This window comes from Oreochromis aureus, linkage group 20, assembly GCF_013358895.1.
Source record: "Oreochromis aureus strain Israel breed Guangdong linkage group 20, ZZ_aureus, whole genome shotgun sequence".
Classification (NCBI taxonomy): Eukaryota; Metazoa; Chordata; class Actinopteri; order Cichliformes; family Cichlidae; genus Oreochromis; species Oreochromis aureus.
In genome coordinates, this window is record NC_052961.1 from 12,939,514 (window position 1) to 12,961,954 (window position 22,441).

The 22,441-nt window shown below is 38.7% G+C and overlaps 1 protein-coding gene across 1 annotated transcript in view; it reads left to right on the plus strand.

Annotated features, from left to right (window-relative positions):
• The window catches only part of cacnb3a (calcium channel, voltage-dependent, beta 3a), a 28,636-nt gene continuing 6,195 nt past the window's right edge, over positions 1-22,441 (plus strand). The window contains exons 1-13 of the mRNA XM_039603981.1: positions 1-348; positions 1,204-1,296; positions 13,947-14,066; positions 17,130-17,252; positions 17,384-17,499; positions 17,585-17,664; positions 17,765-17,784; positions 18,352-18,429; positions 19,534-19,592; positions 19,703-19,803; positions 19,908-20,059; positions 20,139-20,234; positions 21,212-21,382. Of these exons, the coding sequence (XP_039459915.1) occupies positions 268-348; positions 1,204-1,296; positions 13,947-14,066; positions 17,130-17,252; positions 17,384-17,499; positions 17,585-17,664; positions 17,765-17,784; positions 18,352-18,429; positions 19,534-19,592; positions 19,703-19,803; positions 19,908-20,059; positions 20,139-20,234; positions 21,212-21,382 (1,290 nt within the window). The 5' untranslated portion in view covers positions 1-267. The remainder of the gene's footprint in view (positions 349-1,203; positions 1,297-13,946; positions 14,067-17,129; positions 17,253-17,383; positions 17,500-17,584; positions 17,665-17,764; positions 17,785-18,351; positions 18,430-19,533; positions 19,593-19,702; positions 19,804-19,907; positions 20,060-20,138; positions 20,235-21,211; positions 21,383-22,441) is intronic.

Here is a 22,441-nt window from a genome sequence, read left to right on the forward strand (position 1 = left end):
GTTCGCTCGTGCGCTGATGCTTCAGCGTTATCGGTTTATTTTAGCTTCAGTATTTTCCTCCACTCCCTTTACGTTTCTCCGCCACAGACTTTTTTGTTTTTATTCGGGAGTATGAGCTAGCCTTCCCGTCAGCTGAGTTTGGATATTAGTGTCCGTTTTCCCCCCTCCCGCTTGCCGCTTCTTCGCTCTCTTCACTGTATCTGATGCCTCTTGTTTCCTCCAGTAACCCATGTCTATGTGCATCCCGCCTCCCTGCGCTCTCAATATATGGTGCAAGTCAAAATGTCCAAATCGCCCGTAGACCCTCTGTCTGCCGTGGAAACCGGCTCCCAGTCGCACTATTTCCAGGTAAATCCGCTCACTTTACTCCCATTTCTCTCGCATCTAACTCCATCTTCACCGACAAAAGAGGAAAATGGTTAATTAGTGTGTCAGATGCTACTTGTTGTTCAATCTGAGGCGTCGCGTTTTGGCAGCGAGCTACTTTTTTCCGTTTTCCCTTTTTTTCACCTCCGCCTTTTCTGAAACTGCAGATTGATGCTTGAGCCGGTGAACGGTCATGTATCCTTATATTATGGCTTTTAAACACAGATACACAGTTTAACACCTCCTTGGGTGTCGATGCATTTGCTGTTTTGATCTCAACTCGCAGATCAGGCCTTTGCATTGATGCTTTATTTATTTCAGTGCATTTTCCCCCTCCGTGCTACGCTTCATCCACTCCAGTGCAGGGAAACCAGCACACACCAGTAGCATTATGGGATTTTCGTGCAGGATTTTATTGGTGCAAATGTGCAGGCCGTGACTCTGGACTCACCTGTAGCCTGAATCTGAAAGGCTTTCTCCTCAGTTTGAGGGAGCTCTCTGCATTAATCAAACCACCATGTGAAGCTGTGAAAGGCAGCCCTGAAATATGTGTGATTCTGGCAGTTACAGCTTGCTTTGGTGCAAAGCAGCTATTTTGCACTTAATCACCATACATTTTGGCTTTTGCAGTCCTTAAAAGCCAGCAGTAGATTTATTTTTTGTATGAATAATCTAAATCTGCAAAATAATTAGCAACTAAAGCATTGAAATAAATATAGTCAGCCTTGCTGCCAGTATTACTGCTAGAGAGTTGTTGCATCCCGTTATCTATCGCCATCCATCTACCCATTCCCCTTTTTATCTCTTCACCTGTGTGCATCTCTTTCCTCCTCACAGCTGCCCAGGAAGTTGCCTAAGCGCAAGAGCCGCTTCAAACGCTCAGATGGCAGCACATCCTCCGACACTACGTCTAGCTTCATCAAACGACAGGTAAAAGCTCCTTTTGTGCCTGGATTGTCTCACTGCAGGCCCATTATTGCACACTGATTGTTAGTGGGTGGAAAAAGCTGTAGGTTCTGTGGAAAATGTAGGTCATGGTGTGCTCTAAATGTTGGAATAAAGCTATAAGGTGCTTGAAGTTTGTCATCAGAGCCAATGTCTCCGCAGTGTCTGGTTGGCAGTAATGCAACTCTTGCATATTTTTTTTTTTTTAGGTATAGGCTGTTGTTGCCGTTGGTGGAGGTGGGGATGGGGTTGTTAAAATACCTGCATGATTCTCTACTTATTTTGTTCATATCAGTGTGACAGTTTCTGCTCTGCATCTTCATCCACAGCGCTTTTTCCTCAGTTGCAGAGGTTGTTTTGCCCAGTAGAGGGTAGCAAAATGCTTGACAGAAAAAATAAGTTCAACCAAAATCCCAACACAGCTCAGTATTTTTTTTAATTAATGTTTTCAGGTCAGACATGTGTGGAAGACTCAGATGGAGATTTAGTGTTATTTAAGAAAGAAGGTATCTGTAATTGGAAACAAAAAGATTCTCCTTGTGATGTTGCTGCATAGCTATTTTGAATGGATTGTAGATATGGGCAAGGGGTGGGAAAAATATTTTCTCAGATGATCATATTGACTTTAAGTGAAAGGCCAAATATTGAACAGCTGAACTGTAACATGAATTATTTTAAACTCTGTTAATCTGGTAGATGGTGTTTCAGAAACCGAGAAATTTGTTAAAGAAAAAAATAAAAAATGTACAAATCGTCTTAAATATGAAGTCATTGTAATGTATTGGGTTATTTAGCGTAACAGATCACCTGAGATCGTCGCCACTCAGCAAAACTATCAAATTTGGCAGATATGAGAAAACCAGATGTTTAGCTTGTATCTGTGATGTGCTGGAGTTAATCATAGAAAAGTGTTTTTGCAAAAAAAATAGTGAGCACCCTCTTTTGAAATCAAATTAAAAAGCTTCTTACAGTAAAGTTGAATATCGTTAAGGTGCTCTGTTGTTCGGTTTTGTGGAACGTCGAGGGTTGTAATCACATGGACCATGTGTTGGCTCTTCCCATGTATTTTCAAGTCAGTTGTGATGTGCAATTTTGGAATTTGGATTTAAGCTGCATTAACAGAAACAAAAAACCCAATTCCAAAAATGTTGGGATGCTTTCTAAAATGTAAATGAAACAGAATGCAATGATTTGCAAAACCCATAAAACCCACATTTATTTGCAATAAACGAAGTGTAACGAAACAATCAAATCAAATGTGTAAAACTGAGAAAATGTAGCATTTTGAGAAAAATACTAGCTTGAAATTGACGACAGCAAGACCTGTCAAAGTTGGGACAGGGCCATGTTTACCACTCAGTAGCATCCCCTCTTCTTTTAACAGTCCGTAAACATCTTGGAACGGAGAAGTCCAGTTGCTGGACCTTTGGGAGGGGAGTGTTGACCCATTTTTGTCTGATAGAGGATCCTAGCTGCTCAACCATCCTGGTTTATGTTTATTGTATTCTTTGGTTCATAATGTGCTAAATGCTTTAAGTTGGTGAAAGGTCTGGACTGCAGCTCAGCACCTGGATTCTTTTACTCGAAGCAATGCTGTTGTAAATCCATGTAGTATGTGGTGTAGCATTGTCTTGCTGAGAGTCTTAAAAATAAATAAATAAATAAATTCAAATTTTGATTTATTACAGCCAAACAGTTTTCCACTTTGTTTCAGTCCTTTTTAAGCTTTTTAAGCCATTTTTAGCTTTGAGAGAAGATGGTAGGGTTTCTGGATGGTGTTCATATATGGCTGCATCTCTGTATGATCACACTTTAACTTGTATTTGGGGATAGTATAGAGAACTGCATTCAAACAGCGATTTCTGGAAGTGTTCAGGCCTGAATATCACAGGGTCTCAGTATTGATTTTCAGCGATGTCCCTTGCACACAGAGATTTCTCCAAAAATCTGTTTCTTTTGATATTATAGATGATGAGATACTCAAAGTCTTGGAAATTTTACATTGAAGAACATGTTTTTTTTTTTTTTTTGCATATTGGTGAAACTCTGCCTCTCTAACATACTTTTCATACCCAGTCATATTACTGATGTATTTGTGGTTAAGCCTGATTAGTTGCAAAATGTTTCTCCAGCTGTTTCTTTTAGTACCATTTACTTTTTTAACATTTTGCTACCCCCACCCCAATGTTTTTAAGACATGTTGCTGCAATTAAATTCAAAAGGAGCTAATAATTTTTCTTAAAATATTTCCGTTTTCTGTCTTCAATTGTGACTAAGGATTTATTAGAGTTGCAAATCACTGTATTCTGTTTTTATATACATTTACATGGCATTCTGCCATTTTTGGAATTGGGCTTTATTGGGACTTTAAGTAAGCACTTCCCATTTTTGAAATACGAGGATTTACAGTTTATCATCTGCTACTTCTCCCAACTTTCCTTATCTGGGACAGGAGTGGAGCAAGTATTCTGAGTTATTATTTTAGGAGAAGTAGAAATACTCTGTTAACAGTAAAAGCCATGCGCTCATAATCTTATTTACTGTGACCATAAATATATAAGTAGCAGCACACTTAAAATACCAAAGGCAAGTTCTTGCATTTCACAATAATTCACGTTAGTGCACTTTGCTTAATACACCCATAGATGTATTATCAGTGATGGTTGTTTGTAGATTATATTTCAATTTAACTGCCATTCCTGACGTCCCCTCCCTAAAGAATAAAAATAAACCATCACAACCAACAACCAATGCACCCTTATCAGAAATATTGCAAAGACAGAAAAAATTGACTCAAGGAGTCCTGAATAAAAATTTGAGTGTGAATTTTGAAAGATGGTCTCAAAAGAGCCAAACAGCAGCTGAAACAGGAAACATATGAGCCAGTCATGTCCTTTGCACTCATGCAGCAGAGATCAAGGTACACAGCAGTTTTATTGGTGTTGCGGTTTATCTAAAACTTATTAGTAAAGATGTAAGAAAGTGTACTTATTTTGCCAGCTTACCGCTTCCATTGTCGTGGTCCAACTCATAAGCTGTGACAAATAGGAGGACAGTTTCAAAAGTGCACAACTGTATTAATTAAAACAGACCGGCACCATACTTGGCAATATGAGGTGTGTTAGTCAGTATTATCAGTGTGTCAGCAGTGGGATGAGTGTTTGAATGATGAGTGGAAGGTGTTGTTTAGTATAAACTCCGAGCTAACAGGGCTAAAGCAGACTAAATAAGAAGCAAATGTTTTAAATGTTTCAGGGAGACCAGCCAGTTGCTCCCACTTACACTGATTAACTCCACCTACAAGGGACCTTTAAAAGGGAAGCATAGCAGGCCTGGAAAAAGTCAGGTAAACTGAGGTAAAATAAACGAATAGATAGATAAAAAGGCTTTTTAAACATTATTGTTTATTAAGTTTTTAACAGTTTATTTTATTAGATTTGAGTGGCCACTTTATACTTTAGGTTTTTCTGTCCTGATGAATATTAAAGTTACTTGTCTCTTTATGATTTTGTCAATTACAATTTTCTTTTAAAAAACTATAATTGAAATCATTTCAAAATGTAATTTTAATAACAAAATATATTATTAAACTTTACAAATCTCTGCCTACCACCAGTACACTAAGTTAACTAACTGAAAATAAAGAGCTTTGCTTCTTGGAAAGAGGCATAAATAATTAACTGAAGATAAGATGATATACATTCATCTTTATCTGACATATTTTACTTTACCAAACAAAAGAAGGTGCAACATATTTCTCTAACAAAGCAATTGTCAGGCGCTTACATTGTTTTCATTACATCATTTTGCTTGTCTCCATAATTTTCCTCATTACTGCTTTGATCCTGTGACTGCTCATACCGAGGCTGCTGCACTTTTAGAACAGATGCATTAAAAACATTTTCACACAGTTGCTGCATTTTTGTTGTTGTTTGTTTGTTTGTTTTTGTGCCTGGATCTGAGCTCTGGATAGCTTAAGCTTCAGCTACTTTCCCCTTTGTTAGCTTCTTTAAATGTCCATGCTCGGCTGGGTGAAGGTGATTTCAGTGTCGAAATGTTTTTGTGGCGGTTCCCCCACAGTTTACTGTGACTGCGAGTGTGCAAGCGATTATTTGCTCACACCACTGTGCATAGAAAAAAATGTTTGTGTCATATGTGAGACTCAGAACATTGAAAATCAGACGATTCTGATCCCTGGCTGATCAATTATTACTCTGACTCCTTGTACTTTGACAGAACATTTAACAAAAATAACCTTGAAAAGTCAGTTGGTCAAATAGTCTCTCAAAGTAAAGCTGAAGCTATTAGACTAATAATAAGCAGTAGTATCCTTAACCGATTGAGTTAGTTTTAATCAAAGATGCCAAATTTTAGCGTTTTAAACACTTTTTTGTATTACGTTATAGCAACTTCTATCACTTTAGGGTTTTCTGCACTGTTTTGTGAGTGTTTTATAGACCAGATGACACCAGACACCCTTATATCCACAATCTTGTTCTTTTGGTCACTATCCACAGCCCACAGATGTAGATGACTGTACAAACTTTTGTTACCAGTGATTCGACAGCTTCGCCTTCACCCTCAGCTCGTTTACTATCTTTTATGATACATATAAGCAGCATCTTCTTAATTTGAGAGACTAGAAGCAGCAGAAATTTGGTAAAGTAGTTGAAACAGTTCATTTTCCACTTCTTCATTAATCTCCACATTACATTTACTTAGAGGGTTTTAAGGGGTAAAGGCATCATGTTCCTTTCTTATAGGTGTGAATAATCTGCAAGCATAAGGGTCTGTTAAATAAATAAATAAATAAAATACCTCGATTTCATCCACAGTACAGGAATGAGGAACAGTGTAACTGAGAGGCGTGAGAAAAAGAAGAAGAAGAAGGGGGGAAAAAAGGGCTGAGCAGACATCTTCTTCAGGAGGGGACATTAGTTATCCTGATCGCGAGGCTTAATGACAATCTCCAGATTTCCAGAGAATATTGCACGGTTTAAAATATTCATGACTCTCATTTTGAAGGCCTCGGGCGATGTGATGTGTGGGTTCAGTGTTCACACGAGCACCTTTTTGGTTTCTTTTCAATCATTACCTTCTCCCTGCACGCACAACAGGCACCCCGCCTCCTCCTGCTCCCATTGCTGATATGACAAAGTGTTTTATGCAGAAGGAGTAAAATTCACAAACAGAGCAGATAGTTTCTTGTCTGTGATAGGGGTGGGGTGTCTATGTAGGAGCAGTGGAGTATGACTCATTTCTGCAGCAGGATACAATAAGCAGTATGGATGTATGTGTTATATGTAGGACGCGAGGCTTTGAGACCGGAGGAGAAGTCTTCAGGGAGTGCATGATAATAACAGCAGTTTCTTCAGTTTCTCCTCCGATGAATTGGACTGTAATGGAAATGAGTAAGAATGTGATGTAAATTTAAAGAGGTGGTTTGATCAGGTGACGCAAAAGCTGCGCTCGTTGTTGTGTTGTGATGTGATGAGGTAAGAATAGAAAAAGAAGGTGTTGCCGGTGTCTGCTCCAGTGCAGGTTGTAGTGAGGTAAGGTGATGGGACATAGTGCGGTCTGTCTGCACGCAGCATGTAGTTTATAGAGAGGGAGGGACTGCCAGCATCACCATCACCACATCAACTGAGTAAGTACAAAGACTTATAATACAGTCAGATTCTTCTTTTTCTTCTATTGATTTTCTAACATCTCTAAAGGATCATGTTGTAGCCGCTTCACCTGTCTCTCTTTTGCTTTGTCTTCCTCTTTCATCCTCGTTGTTTCACTCATTCGTTCACCTGTTTGACTTTATGATTGCTTCAGCTGCTCTTCACACCTCTTCTGAGTTTTGCAGTTTGACATGCAGTATGCCTGATCTTGCCTTCCATATTGATGTAACCACAGACTGATTTATTGCAGTGTGTTCAGAGAGCACTGTAGCTCGTGGAACTCGCTGATGTTGAATTACGACCGCACAGCTAATCGAACACTTTTTGAAATTAGATATTTGGTTGCTGGATAGCCAGATTGCTGGAGTTTTTGCTCTGAATTTTTGCTAAGAGGGAAAGGGTTTTCAGCATGCTGAATAATGTATGGTTTAATAAAACCATAGAAATTTGCATTAGCATGTTGTCCCTGCATTTTATTTCTCTCATAAAAGAAGGAGTCTCTGTATGTATTTGATCTATACACTTTGAAAATCATTTGGATTAGTGGATTTTTTATTAAACTCAATGTGGACACGAAACTTAGAATCATGACCTTTTCATAGAAAGTAATCCGTTTTCTGTGTCTTATACCTGTCATATGATGGTATTTTTCTCTTCCAATTCAAGACCCTCAATATGTACTTCTGTTGAGAGCATTTAACCGTCATCCCACAGCTTTCTTTGCTAATGTGTTTATGTTGGCCTAACCATAGCTCTGTAGCTAGCGATGCGGTAGGATATCATTATACAAAGAGTCCAACCAAAATTACCCTCTAAATGTGACTGGTATTTAGTTTAAGGTTTTTATTTACGTCTAAAGTTACAGCAGTGTGATACATTTTTTACTTTCTTAATATGCCAAAAAAAAATCTCAATCACAATATTTTTTTCATATAAGTCAACATTGACATTTATCTATATTTATTTATTTAGTTAGTTATATAAATCAAATCAGTGACAATACAAGGTTAATTTAGATTTAAATTAATATCTGTTTTCTGGTATAAGTTAAACATGCTATATATACTGTAGAAGAGCAGTCCCCAACCCTTGTGCCATGGACTGGAGTCGCTTGGTGCTGGGATGCGAGAGTTGAGGCTTGGGTGTGAAATTTATGGTTTTCGGGGTTTTTATCGGTTTTTAGTGGTTTTTTTTAATCGTTTTTATCTTTAACACGGTTTCCATGGGTCTTTTCCCGTGTGTTATGAATAAATCTTCTTTTTTGGGGGGTACTGGTACTGGTTTTATGTTGTTGTATTTATCCGCGGCACCTTAAAGGCTGGTCCATGAAAATATTGTCGGACATAAACCGGTCCATGGCGCAAAAAAGGTTGGGGACCGCTGCTGTAGACCATTATATGTCTTTAGGTATATACAGTAAACTAAAATCTTAATTCTGACAAGTTAAAAGCTTAGTGTTACTGAAAAAAAATCAAAATGAAAAACTACATTTTTTTTGTCAATTCCAAATAAATACATAGAGATTCATTCAAAATGAAATCTAAATCTGCTAAAACTATTTTTTTTTTTTTTTAAACTTAATTTGTATAGATTCAAACTGGTTTAAATTGTTGGGAAACAAAAACATAAATAAGACAAAAAACAAACAAAGCATTCTGTTTAAATATCCTTAGTATAAATGTAAGAAACTCTCGAATGTAAACAAAGGAGAACATTTAAAAAACTCATATTCACTCGACTGTGGTCGGCTTATGCTCTAAAGCAAAAAATAAATGGAAAAAAATTTAGACCCCATAGAGTGCAGTACAGTCGCAGTGAGGTGGGCAGCGAGATTCATACACGGATCAGATGAAATCTGATGCGGTAGAGAAGTGTGACACAGCTGTTCAGCTGTCTCTCTACACTCAGTGTGTTTATGGCCAGGGAGTTAGTAACGAGGGTCAGTTACATTAATCAGCTGCTAAAGTCCAGTGTTTTTGACTGTACTTACTGACATCAGGTGTTACCATAACACAGGCGCTTGCATTTGTTTTACATCTGTGTCTCTTCGTTTTTGTCATAAGGCACGGTACGGGAGAAAGAGTGTTGTAAAGTCTTGTATTGTGCAGGTAAATTGTCAGCTGTGCAGGGATGGCACTGCTTGATTTTCTGTTGTTGTGCTGGTGTATACAGCTGTGGTAGCCCACGCCTCCTAGACTCCTCAGTCTAACCTGATGTGGCTCCAACTCTATTCCAGCCACCTGATTGGTTTAACACAGTACTATCCTCATTGTCATTGGCCTTTTGTGTTGTCTGTCAAAACACAGACGTTCTATAGAATTTACTTTAATTATGTCTCATATCAAGGAAAATCTATTTCGCATTAACTATCTTTATCATTTTATTGCCCAGCCCTTCAGTCAGAACACGGTGTATCATCTTTAGATTCCAGCTAGCTAGATTAAACTCATATGTCCTCTTTTTGTCAAGTTAAACTTTACTGTAACACCTGAAACAGCTACACTCATCATTTTCTTAGAGCTGAAAGAATTTGGACCATTCTTAAGTCTCATTGGTGCCTCAGTGTTTGTTTGCTTTTGGGAACAGAAGGAGCATTTGGAGCCCTGAAATGGCTAATGATGTCAGAGTTAACAAGTGAGGCGTTTAGGGAGAACTGTTAAACTGTAAATCTCAGCCTGGGGAAAACACTGGAGTTACAATGTGGCACAGTTCTAAAAAACATGTTTGTCACCATGTACGATTTGATCTCGACATTGAAATAAAGTTTCAATTTGATTATTTAGCAGTTTCTTCGGTTTGCATTAGCCCTGGTCCTCGGGCTCACTTCAGGTTTTATGTTTAATAGTGGCCTTGCAAAAAACGTGAAAACACACAGACATTCTTAAATTGCACAGTTTCTTTTTAAGGAAGAAGGTTATGTATGTGCGTGTATGACAGCTTTCAGGGCCAACTGCCATCACATGAGATGTTTAGAGAGTATCTAAAGTATTGATTAACAAATTCTGTTCACCTAACATCACTGTAAATATGTGCAGGGCATCATTTTATGCATGATATGAACACTGAAGAACAGCAGTTTACACAGTAGCACAACAGTCTGTTAACAGCTAAGAGTGGCCTTGTCAGTATATTCAAGAACAGGAAAGACAGATGGAGGATAAAGAAAAGAGACCAGAGAAGCTTCAAAATGAGTTGTGATCAAGATAGAGGTTGTGTCTGCTTTTTGTAGTTTATCAGGTGAGGCAAAGATATCGTGTTAGTCAAGGTCAACAGATTTTTTTTTAACATAACAGGCACAAATGTCATTTTTGTTAACAGAGGCAAAATGGGATTATTTTTAATTTTTTGTGTGGTTTCGCTTTATTTTTGCTTTATTTTTTTAATAATAATAGAAATTTTTTTTTAATATTGTATATACTCCTGACAGAAGTATGAGCCAACCTGTAAAAGCCCACTCGTGCAGTAGTAATACCACTATGGCATACTGTGAAAGTACTATTGTCAGCAAAACAGAAGGCAGGTATGCATTGTTTTTTGCTGTGTTAGCCACATGGCAGCAGGGATGGATGCCAGTCTGCTGATTGCCTGGATTTACTCAACAGCTATTGGATGGATTTTGCCCAGACTTTAAGAGGATGACGAGACACTACTGTACATTTAATGAGATCAAAATTTCAGTTTGTCCAATACTAATTACAGAGTCACTTCAAAACTAAAGACCTTCACATCAGTCTCAGCTGGAGCTTGTGTTTACTGGTCTTTGTTTTCAATGTTAAGGTCATGTGAGTTTCCCAAGGTTTTGCTGCCTGCAAACATTAAACTTCATGTAGCGACTGTCTGCATTTTAACATTGAAATCAAATTTAGGAGAACAAGTAAACAAGTGATAAATTATGTCAATGGAGGTGAAAAAGGGTAAAATATAAAATTTAATAGGGTTAATACAGTCAATAACTTTAAATCTGATTTTTGGAGGTACTTGCATAAAATATACACCCAATTTTTGTATTCACGGCAGCTCAAATTACTACACATAATATTAAAGACGTCACATCATAGGGACGAACCCACATGTAATTTAATCCAAAGAAAGCTGCTGCTTTGTTACCACAACTTACACATGTACACATGATGTCTAATATCAGATTAACTGAGTTTATGCCACCTTCTCGTATTTAGCAGCTCAAAAGCCACATTTTTCTTCTAATAAGATTTATCAACATCAGAAATCAATAATCAGTTGTTCCTTGTTGTTAATGGGGTTGTGCTTCTGTGAAGTTACTCTACCATGGCTAAGAAATTCATTAGTCTTGAGCCAGTAGTAAAGAAATCTCTACATGTCTTATCAGAAGGAGGGAAAAAAGAACAGAACAGTATCAGTGAAATCCGCCTAATCAAATTAGTGTGGAAATCCTCTGTTGTTCGGTCCCTAGCCTGTAGGATGACTTGGCCCTCTGAGGACTCGACTAGTTAGATGACACACTTCCCTGTTGGCCCCTCCCTGTGGAGTTGAGGCCATCAGTGTTGCAGTGTGTGAAGAATAATCACAGAAGCAGAGTAGGAAGGAACAGAGTTAAATTTAGTCTGCAGACAGGGACATTAGCAGCAAAAAAACAGAAACAAAAAACAAGACATCCTTAGAAAACACAATAAGGATGTTCTTATATTGTTATGCTCTGCAATGCAGCCAAGCTTCACCTAAAAGACGTTGGTGGTAAAGCTGCTCTTTGGAGAATTTAACAGTTGGTAAGTTAGTGAGTGTGCAGCACAGGTGCATGCTCCCCTGTCTAAACGTTATTAACGAATAGCTCTCTGTGTTCTAACATCATTAAAAAGCACTCTGACATAACACCTTTCCTCTGCGCCCACCACCATATTTATTCCGCTTTTATGTCTGTGTGTGTTTGTGAGCGTTCCCAGTGAAGACAGGGATCGCTGTTAGAGTGAGAAAATTCACATTCATGTCTTTATCAGACTCTAGCGCCGTCCTGCTAATCAGCCAGGTATGCAACTCTCTCCGGTATCCGTGTGCGTCTGTCTCATGTGGTCACGGTCCCTCCCTCCACCACCACCACCACCTCCACCTCCACCTCCCTCTGTTTCCCATCTTTTCGTCTATCTGCAGTAAGGAAAGATATGTAGGTCTCATTCCAGTCCTTCACAGCATTTTATTCTGTCCTAATCTCATCTTTCCCTTTAGATAGCCTGTCTTTATCGTTGCATAAAACCTCTCGCATCTCCATCACTCACTCGTAAACATCCTCTTTTCAGTATGTCTTGTCAACAGTATTCACCCCCCCTTCTCTCTCTTCTCCCCCTCTCTCTCTCTCTCTCTCGCTGTCTGTTTCTACCCGTTCTTTCTCACCCTCCTTTTTTCTGACGGTGCTGCTCTCTGGCACTGGTGCAGTGTTGCCTTGCAGAGCTTCTGAGTGCTAGAAATCAGATCTAGTTATCTAACAGACACCACCACACCAAAAAAAGAAACGAGGAGAGGTGTTCGCTTGCAGTGGTACTGTAGATGATGATTTATTTTGGATTGCATGCATGCATTTTGAAGTGCAGAGAAAGCAAAGGTGCTGGCTGGTTCTTTTTTGTTGTTTGTTTGTTTCTTTTGTTTTGTTTTGTGGAGGGGGGTGGGGGGTGGGGGGGGGGTTATGTCTGGACACTTTGTGTGTGTATGTGTGTGTCTATATTATGTGCCTGTACTTCTTTTTGTTTTGCTGTTGCTAATTGGTCCTCCAGAGGATCTGTTTGTATATGTGGGCAAGATGGATGATCGGGACTGAATCGCTGCACTCTGGAGGAGAGGAAAACCAAAGTGAACTGTATTTCTGCTGTTTTTTAGTTTCTCAACATTTTGTTTTATTTAGAACAATATGGCTGATCATGTCATTTAGACTCCTGCAGCTGTTGTGAGAGGTTTACCTGAGCGTTTTCATCTCCACCACCACAGATTTTTTTTTCTCTCCTGCCACAACTCCCCCCCCCCTTTGTATTTTGTCTCCTCTGACTTGGTTTTGGTTTTGCTGACAGATTCAGGACTGAGTTCCTTAAGAGAAGCCAAATATAGGAGAACTCACACACTAACAAACACACACACACACACACACACAGGGACACGCAGTAACAAAACTATTACTGTGGAAGTCAATTTGTACATTGTATACAAACTGCAATGGTTATTATTACTATTGATTGAATCTGTGGGGCTATTTTGAAAAGCCTTTTTTTCCATTAACAGTTCAGAACCATAATATTAACTTTACTCCCACATAAGATCAAGAAAAACTGGAAAACGTCACACTTGATATACTGGAATCTGATTAAAATGTTTACCTAAATATTTCCCTATTCATTTTTAGTCGATTGACTAATTGATTAATTGACTAATGGTTGCAGGTATTTTAAGAAAATTAGAGTTTTTTTGTGAATAAAAGAAAGACCTATGAAGCTATTTTCACTATTTTACTTATTGTGTAAAATAGCTCTTTGTTTGCTTTATCCCCTCACCCGCAGCATAACATGCTAGCCATCCTTGGTATGTGTCCTACAATGAAAAATGATAACCACCATATATTTTGCTAATGAGAAGATGTCCTTGGAGAATAAACAGGGGAATAAAGGATGTATATATGCTGCACTGTGGGGGATGATGGAATGGATTGGGGCCAAGCAGGAGAGAAGAGGAAGCTCTTGCCTCCTTTGTGCTATATTTGGCCTCTCAGAAGATGGCTGGTGTGGGAGAGCAACGCATTGTGTTGTAGATGCACACACATGAATGTGTTCATGAGTACAGGCACATATTTGCATGCACACCTGCACTCAAACAAACGCTAAAAGGGAGAAGTAGATGAAAGAATAAACAACAGTAATACAGCCTAAGTAATCTTAACATGACTGGATGATCTTCATGTGACTCAGTTATTAAACACTGTGTCACTAATATCATGTCACTCTTTCCCGACAGGGGTCGGCTGATTCGTACACCAGTAGACCATCTGATTCAGACCTGTCAGCAGAGGAGGACCGCGAGGCGTATCGGCGTGAAGCCGAGCGCCAGGCACAACAGCAGCTCGACAGAGCTAAGGTACACCATACAGTCATTATCGTAGCTACACATTGCTGTGTTTAGACTGTTTATGAACTAAAATATCTAAGAATTATTTGGCTCTATCTCTCCAGTTGAATTTTGCAGTAGAAGAGTCTAGGTTGTAGGTAAAAGTCGGCAAAGGAGATGTTAATGTGGGTGCTTTTACAAAGAAATCTGAAAATCTAATCATTTTTCATCGTTTGTACTGTTTGGGGGTTTGTCTTATTCATTGCGCTTCCTTTCATTGTTGCCAACTTAACAACTTTGTTGGAACGTTTAATATCCATTTAGTCAGTTTAAAAATAAAATTTAAAAAAGAAATCACCCAGAGTAAAATCTGTCTAGTCTTGCTTCCCAGGTTGAGCCAGTGGATCCTTGTAAACTGTGGGACAAAAGAAAGACTTTGTGTTGCTTCTAACGTTCTCCCTGACCAGTCATTTCAAATTTAAATATAACCTACAATGGCTGAGCCAAACCAAGACTCAGAAGCAAAACAAAAGTCAGTATATCAGGTATCTCACGTAGCAGACAAATGAAAAAAAAGCAGGCAAAAGGCCGAGTACAAAAACCCTCCAAAAATCCCAAAACCTCACAGGGATAAAGTAAAAACCGTACTCACAAAACTGGCAGGAGTTCATACATGACAGATTGCTTATTTTATCCTGTCTCCATCCCCTCACTTGCAGGCTTAGAGAGGAGCAGATGGCTGCCCCTCCCTGAGCCTGGTTCTGCCAGAGGTTCTTTCCTGTTAAAAGGTAGTTCTTTCTTCCCACTATCACCAGATGCTTGCTCATGGGGCGTCATCTGGTTGTTGGGGTTTTCTCTCTGTTATTGCGGGGTCCTTATCTTGAAAGATAAAGTGTGTTGAGGCAACTTTTGCTTTTATTTAGCACACTATAAATAAAATTAAATCAAATAGTTTCACTAAAACATTGTTGAGGTTTCAAGTATTTTCCAATGTCCTGAGACAGTCTGGCAACAGAATGTATATTCAACTTAGTGGGAAAGCAGAAACAATGGGAGGAAGTGGAGGTTGCAGTAATAACAGAAGGTAATGAATTTCAAAATAAAACAAATAAATTATTATAACAAATTGTAAATTACAGAATTATATTATAAGAGTCCACGAGAGTCTTCACAGTAAAATCATTACACAGCCTTTACCACTGACAATATCACTGTCATAAAATCCCACTGGTTTCCCTCCCTGCTTTAGCTTTTTTTTTTTGTTTGCTTGCTGCTTTAACTTTGTTTGTTGTTGTAACCGAGTCTGCTGTCTTCAACAAGTCTAGTTGAGTTTTACCAAACATCAGATCAGACGTAATCTGCTCTCTCCACTTATCAGCGGCTCCAGCAGGAAAAAAACCTTAAAAAAACTCAAAAGATTAGCTTCATGTTCGTTAAAGGAATCGTTAAAGTTAGAGCAATCCCATTACAGATTGTGAGGCACCTTCCCTCATACCACTTTATACCTTGATACTATGTTTGCTGACCTAAATTAACCTTTTACATATGTATATCTTTTCAAAAAGATTTGATTTAAATAAAGTATTAAAAGTAAACTAAACAGTAATTCTTGATGTTTTAGCAAGATAATATTGTTCGAATACAATATTTGTTATTCCTACCAAACCAACATCAGGATCAAGAAAACCTTTTTGAGTTGGAGAGGACACATCCGACAGGGATTAATTGTAACATCTCTGTCTCAGCGTCAGCATAAATGTGTTCACTGACACTCTGTTTTTGGGGTATGGTAAAAATATAACGCCCCAGATATTTGTTGCCAGCCTACACATGATCAGATCCTCCGAAAGCTATATTGGTATTGGAAAGTGTAACAGCCACAGACCACTGTCAGATAATATCAGATAGTGCTGATTGTTCAGGGTACAAAATGTAAGCTGCAAAGATTTCATTGTCGAAGTGATATTGCTGAGAGATCTTTAATTTTCTGGTTTTAAGGTACCATTATTAGACCATCACTGCAGACAGAGGGGTTACATTAATCTCAACCTCTATGGGAACTCTTATATTTTAAACAAAGTTGAGTTGCTGTGGGTCCATTTGTGATATTTTAGCCTAGCACTGATCCAAATGTTTCTTATCCAAATCAGTTTCTGATATGATGGTGATACCTTGGCTTTGGGTCTCTGTGGATAGCATGTACTGGTCTGACACTGCTGTTAAATTATCAAGCTTTGTTCATCACTATGAGGAAGAGACAGTAAATCATTTGTTAAGTCTATGGAAGCATCACTATTAATTTTAAACACATCTTTCCTAACTCTGTAACAAATAAATAGATCAAAGAGTATATTTTTAATGAGTTGATATTAATTGGTAAAAAAATAAAGATAAATAATGTATTTGTCAAATGTATTTGCATTAGTCTAAGTACCTTTATCTTTTACAGTTGTGCTAGTTTACTTTTCAGAGGACAGTTGGAGCAAAATAATATTATTTGAGTTGACTATGACACATTATGCTACTGTAACCATATTAAAAGCTTTCCAACAACCTTTGCAGCAGCTTCTACCTGATATTTTTCTGACTGAATATAATAAGTGAAAGCAAACAAGCGAGTGTGTTGAGTGTTGACATAACTATAAAAAAATGTGTTGTTAGAAAGACGGGTTGTTGGTAAAGGAGGCATCTAAACTGCTAACACTTTGCTGTTAGTGCTTCTGCTAGCTGCTGCTGTTGTGCGGTGAAGTAAACAGAACAATGAAAGGTGACATGTGACATCATGTGCACAATCACTGTCACTGATTTCTGAGTCTGGATCTGGCCATTATCCAATGTAAATGTTGTATTGGTGCGTTCCTATTTGAGCCACATATTTGGCATATTACCACCCGGTCACATCCTTTGATAATCTGCTAGTCTGGTCACCATCTTTTTGTGCTGTGTGATTGGTTGCTGATTCAATCAAAGGAAGTCTGTTTTCAAGTAACAAGGAGTTGATCTATTGCACTCTTGTCCTCGAGTCTCACATGTTCGCAGAGCATTTCCATCACTGACAAGTCTTCTTCATGTTCTTATTTGTTGACACCACAGTCCAAACCTGTAGCGTTTGCAGTAAAGACGAATGTGAGTTACTGTGGAGCTCTGGATGAGGACTGTCCAGTCCAAGGAGCTGCAGTCAACTTCGATGCCAAAGACTTCCTGCACATCAAAGAAGTGAGATTATCTGTTTTGAATAATACTAGTACTACTACTAATAATAATGATAATAATATGCCCTTTCATTATATTAAAACAAGACATATGCTGTATGTAAACCAGTGCTACTTTTGAACTGAATTTAACAGAAGTACAATAATGACTGGTGGATCGGCCGGCTAGTAAAAGAAGGAGCAGACATCACCTTCATCCCCAGCCCTCTACGATTGGAGGCAATGCGACTGAAACAGGAGCAGAAACAGAGGTCAGCTATTTCATTTCATCTCAGGTGATCTATTTCCACTAAACAGCTTTGGTAATTCATGGTGTCTTTGCTGCTGCTTCTGCAGGAAAACAGGAGGTAACTCCTCAAGTTTAGGAGACATGGTGACAGGGAGCTGGAGGACGACGCCGCCATCTGCAGGTGAATGTAAGTACAGCAAACCTTCTTCTGGTCCTGAAACAAAAAGCAGCTTCTGCTGTCTTTTATCAGTTTCTGTCACTGATTGTTATTTTCTTGTTTTCACAAGCTAAACAGAAGCAAAAACAGGTAGGTTCTGGTACTTTATGATGATGTAGAATTTGCTTATAATTCATACTTTTTTTTATTTTTCACTCTAAACAACACAGAGTTTGTAGAAGATAATACTGAATTCCCTAAAGTAAGAGAGGCCATGGAAAGTAAACACAAATAGGTTATACAATTAGAAACTACAAGCAGGCTTGGTGTAACAGATTGTGAGTGTAGGAGGTTGCTTAATTGTTTTTTATGGAGTTAATATTAAAATAATCACTGCAGTAGTACACTGGAAGCTCCTGATCTTAAAATGGGTGATTTTAGCAAAACCTTTAAATATTTTACAACTAACCAATCCCTTTTCTGTCACCTGTCTCATTGTCAGGTTAGTTGAATAACTAATACCAGTAATTATTGTTATGTAATGTTATTTAAATGTATTTTTGTTTTATAACTTCAGGTCTTAATGCTGTTTTTTCGGTCATTGTTTGATTGAATATGAGGGGAAAAACAACAACAACCAAACCCAACTCCCATCATTTCTCACCCCTGTTTTCGCTGTTCTTTATCCCCTTTCCTGTCCTCCTCTATTTCTGGTAGGAACATGTCCCTCCCTATGATGTGGTGCCCTCTATGAGGCCGGTGGTTCTCGTGGGACCATCGCTGAAGGGCTATGAGGTCAGCCTCTCCCCATTTCACCTCCAGCAGACAGAACGACTGCTTTGCTCTGCACTATTTGCTCTGTTCACACTGCCCCTGCACTGCTGCATTCGTTATTAGCTTGTGTGAATTTGTCCTTTGAAAGTTATCGCAAAATATTCAAATATTAAATGATGACTTTATTGCTATTTAGTCTACACTCATAATGAGAAAATGACACTATGATTTCGCATTTATGAAAGTCCTCAGACCCTGAATTTATACTTTGTTAAGGGCCATTTGGCAGCCAATACAGTTTTTGGAAATTTGGATGATTAGGCAGTCTGTAACTAACACTACTTACTACTTTTAGGAAATTAAGATCAAGAATTTCATCAAAGCTGGACTATTGATACAGTTACATGCTTACGTCTCTTTTTTACTCATAAGTTATTTTTCAGTAGACAGTTTCATCCTTCTGCACAAGTAATTGTTTTCTTGTCTCCTGTACTCGAGCTCTTGTCTTTTATGAAGTAACTGTACTTTGACTCAAGTGGACTTTCTAGGTTTCTGCCATGTGATTGGCTAATTAGACATTTAGCAAACAGTCTAACAAGTGTACCTAGTATGCTTTACTGTAGTAAGCCAAAACATTTTATGTTTTGTTTTTTTTATTTGAACTGTTTTGGTAATTTTCAGAATTGTACTTTTTATTTACTTCTAAATCGTAGACTTCACTAAAACAGCTTTGCAGGATTCAAATCTTAAAATAATCTTAATTTATGTTAAACTGGGCCTTGGTGCTAAGTACATTTTATCCAGTGCCCGAAAGAAGCTGCTTTACCTTCTGCCACCCTACCTTCAAAATAGCTTTCTTCTGATTGGCTGATTAGCAGGTGGAGGGGTGGATCCACTTTCACTGATATCATACCAAGCCAAGAATAGAAAAAAATGTCCAGAGTCAAGTGTTAAGAACAGCCTGAAGCATGACATTTTGGTTTATTTGCTACTTTGACCATGTTTAGTACTAACATGAACAACTCTAGCAGCATAAATTTGAAAAACAATAAGAGGAAGCAGGATGTCTTAGCCTTTTAATTTATAATGTGTTTGTAACTGATTGTTTTTCTTATGTTCCCAAAGGTGACAGATATGATGCAGAAAGCTCTGTTTGACTTCCTGAAACACAGATTTGAGGGAAGGTCAGTAAAATGGGGAGATTATATAATAAGTAGTTGGTGAAAGCCAGGCCTTTATTTCAGTGAAAGAGTTTCAGTGTATATTTACCTGCATTTTGCAACTTTGTCCACAGAATCTCAATCACCCGTGTAACTGCCGACCTGTCCTTAGCCAAGAGATCTGTCCTCAACAAAAGACCCATAATGGAGAGATCCAACACTCGCTCGAGCTTAGGTAAGCTATGCTGATGCCAGTATGAAAGTTCCACAAGTTTTTTTTTTTCTTTCTTTTTTTGAAGGGAGGCGACTTTGATAATCTAATGTTTCTTGTCTGTGCAGCTGAGGTTCAGAGTGAGATTGAAAGGATATTTGAACTCGCCAAAACCCTGCAACTGGTTGTTCTGGACGCAGACACCATCAACCATCCCGCACAGCTCGCCAAAACCTCCCTTGCACCCATCATTGTCTATGTTAAAGTTTCCTCACCAAAGGTACGCCTTGCTCATGAACACTAGATTCAGGCATTCTTATGTTTCTTGGTTTCTTACACCGTCTTTTTCTTTTTCTCAGGTGCTCCAGAGGCTGATCAAATCCAGGGGGAAGTCTCAGAGCAAGCACCTGAACGTGCAGATGATGGCTGCAGACAAACTCTCTCAGTGCCCCCCTGTGAGTGCTACAGTTTGTAATTAGTCCATACAGTGTGATCATACAAGGATCATGTAAAATGATTTTCTCGATTTTTCAAAAAGTATATTCAAATATTTAATATCAAAAAAATCATCTGAATTAAAGGCTTGAGCAGTGTGTGACATGGTTAACTGTTAGTACCTACAGGGGGATTAAAATACAAATGAAAAATGAAGGTGGAGTTTTGGCAAAACAGCTGGTTAAGCTTATTGCACTCAGACATTCTCATAGATGCTAATCTAAAAGTGCTCCTGAGCTTGCGCCTGCTCAACTTGCCTGTTTTATTAGACCAGGCATGGTCAGAGCTGCCTTATCATAGCTTTCCTTTCTAATGAAAAATGTTTTCACTTGCCATCTCCTCTACATCGCACAAGTTGTCCAAGGTGCTTATTAGGGAAAACTCCTCTGATGCTATCACTGAAGCCCGTTTATTTGCTTATGCTAGCTGTGTTTCCACACAAAGCACAGGTCATAACTGATCTTGAAGGAGTGAAAGCAGACCAGCGGCAGCTTGCCTCGCACTCTGCTCTCCCCTTAGTTTACCATCAAAGACCAGAGGTTTATCCACAGTGCCCATGTGCAAACCACCAGAAAAAAACACTGCTGGCCTCTCAGCTTGCCTAGCACCAGTTATTGTTAGCAGGAAACAGACACCCCCTCAGAGAAGGAGACGACTACACTTTGCTATGACATGAGTAAGCACAGCTTTCAACGACAATAGCCAACTGCCTAACACAAGATGGCAGTAATGTACAGACTGGGTCCACATTAATTGACAGCGAGGTGCTTTATGACAGCATTGTCTGAGGTTAAAGGTGAGAGATCACTATAGTTTGGTATGTTTCAATGTATTTTACTTTATTTCTAGATTTAATAATGCAAGCACTCCTTACCTTGCTTGTCCTAACAGAATGCCACTGGGTTACAGTCTAATTATTCATGTTGTACATTTGTAGGATATGTTTGATGTCATTTTGGATGAGAACCAGTTGGAAGACGCTTGTGAGCATTTGGCTGAATACTTGGAGGTTTACTGGCGTGCCACTCACCTCCCAGGAAACACCCCTCTTAATCCACTATTGGAGCAGAGTCTCATGACCCCGCCTTCTGCCATCTCTAGCCTACAGGTAAGTTTGTCTCTGAGTGTGTGCATAAATCAGGAGAGCGTAAAAATACGCTTTTAAAATAATGTAAGACTTTTGACAACGAGCCTTGTTTTTTGAACACATTGTATGTTGTCACTGTCTTTGCCAGCTCTTCCCATCTCAGGCTTCACTCCTGTGTTTTGTTTAATTTTCTCCAGTTGTCTTGTCTGTCCTCTCACTCATCCATGCTTAACATCTTTGCAGTTTTCTGAAACACAGGAATTAATTGAATGATCGCTTACAAACTGGGGTGAGTAGTAGTGTTTATATAATATGTATATATATTTGCACCCCTCTTGCGCACCTCCGACACCCGAACACGACCCTGCGGCTGAGACAGTGAATGAAAAGCATTTTATTCATTCAAATCTCAGAAAAGATTAGACCTGGTGTGTTTTTGTTTTTCTGTTGTTGTTTGTCTTTAATTTACTGCATCCTGCCTCTTTTCCTTTACTTGGATGGTTTCAGGTGACTCACTGCTCCACAAGCTTTATTCACAAAGCAGCTAAGCTCTGTCTCCATTTTAATACTACAATTGAAATATATTGGTTGTGTTAAATCTAACTTTCCCTATTGTGTTCAGCTTCCAAGCATGCTTTGTGAATGCTGTCCCCGCTCACTGTGGCACATGAAGCTACCTGAATGATGCTAATTAAAGCGAGTGATGGGTGCTTAAACGATGCTTTCACCTGAACTAAATGCAAATTTACACAAAAAAACTGAGTCCACAGCATCGGCAAAATAACTTTTTACCTCCAAGAGGAACGTCCTGAACATCCATTCAGCCGTTTCACATGCATTTTTTTGTTCAGTGTCTGTTGTATTAATCTATACACACACCGACAAAACAAAGGACTTTGAAGATAACAACACTGCTGCACTTCTGCATGCCACTTATGAACACACAACCGTTTTATATTGCTCAGCTCTGTGTTATTTCTGCTGTTTACTTACCTGCGGTTTATGACACTGACTGCAGGTTGATTAAAGAACAAGTAATCCCAGTTTTCCATAACTTGATATTTTAGAAAATGCCACAAG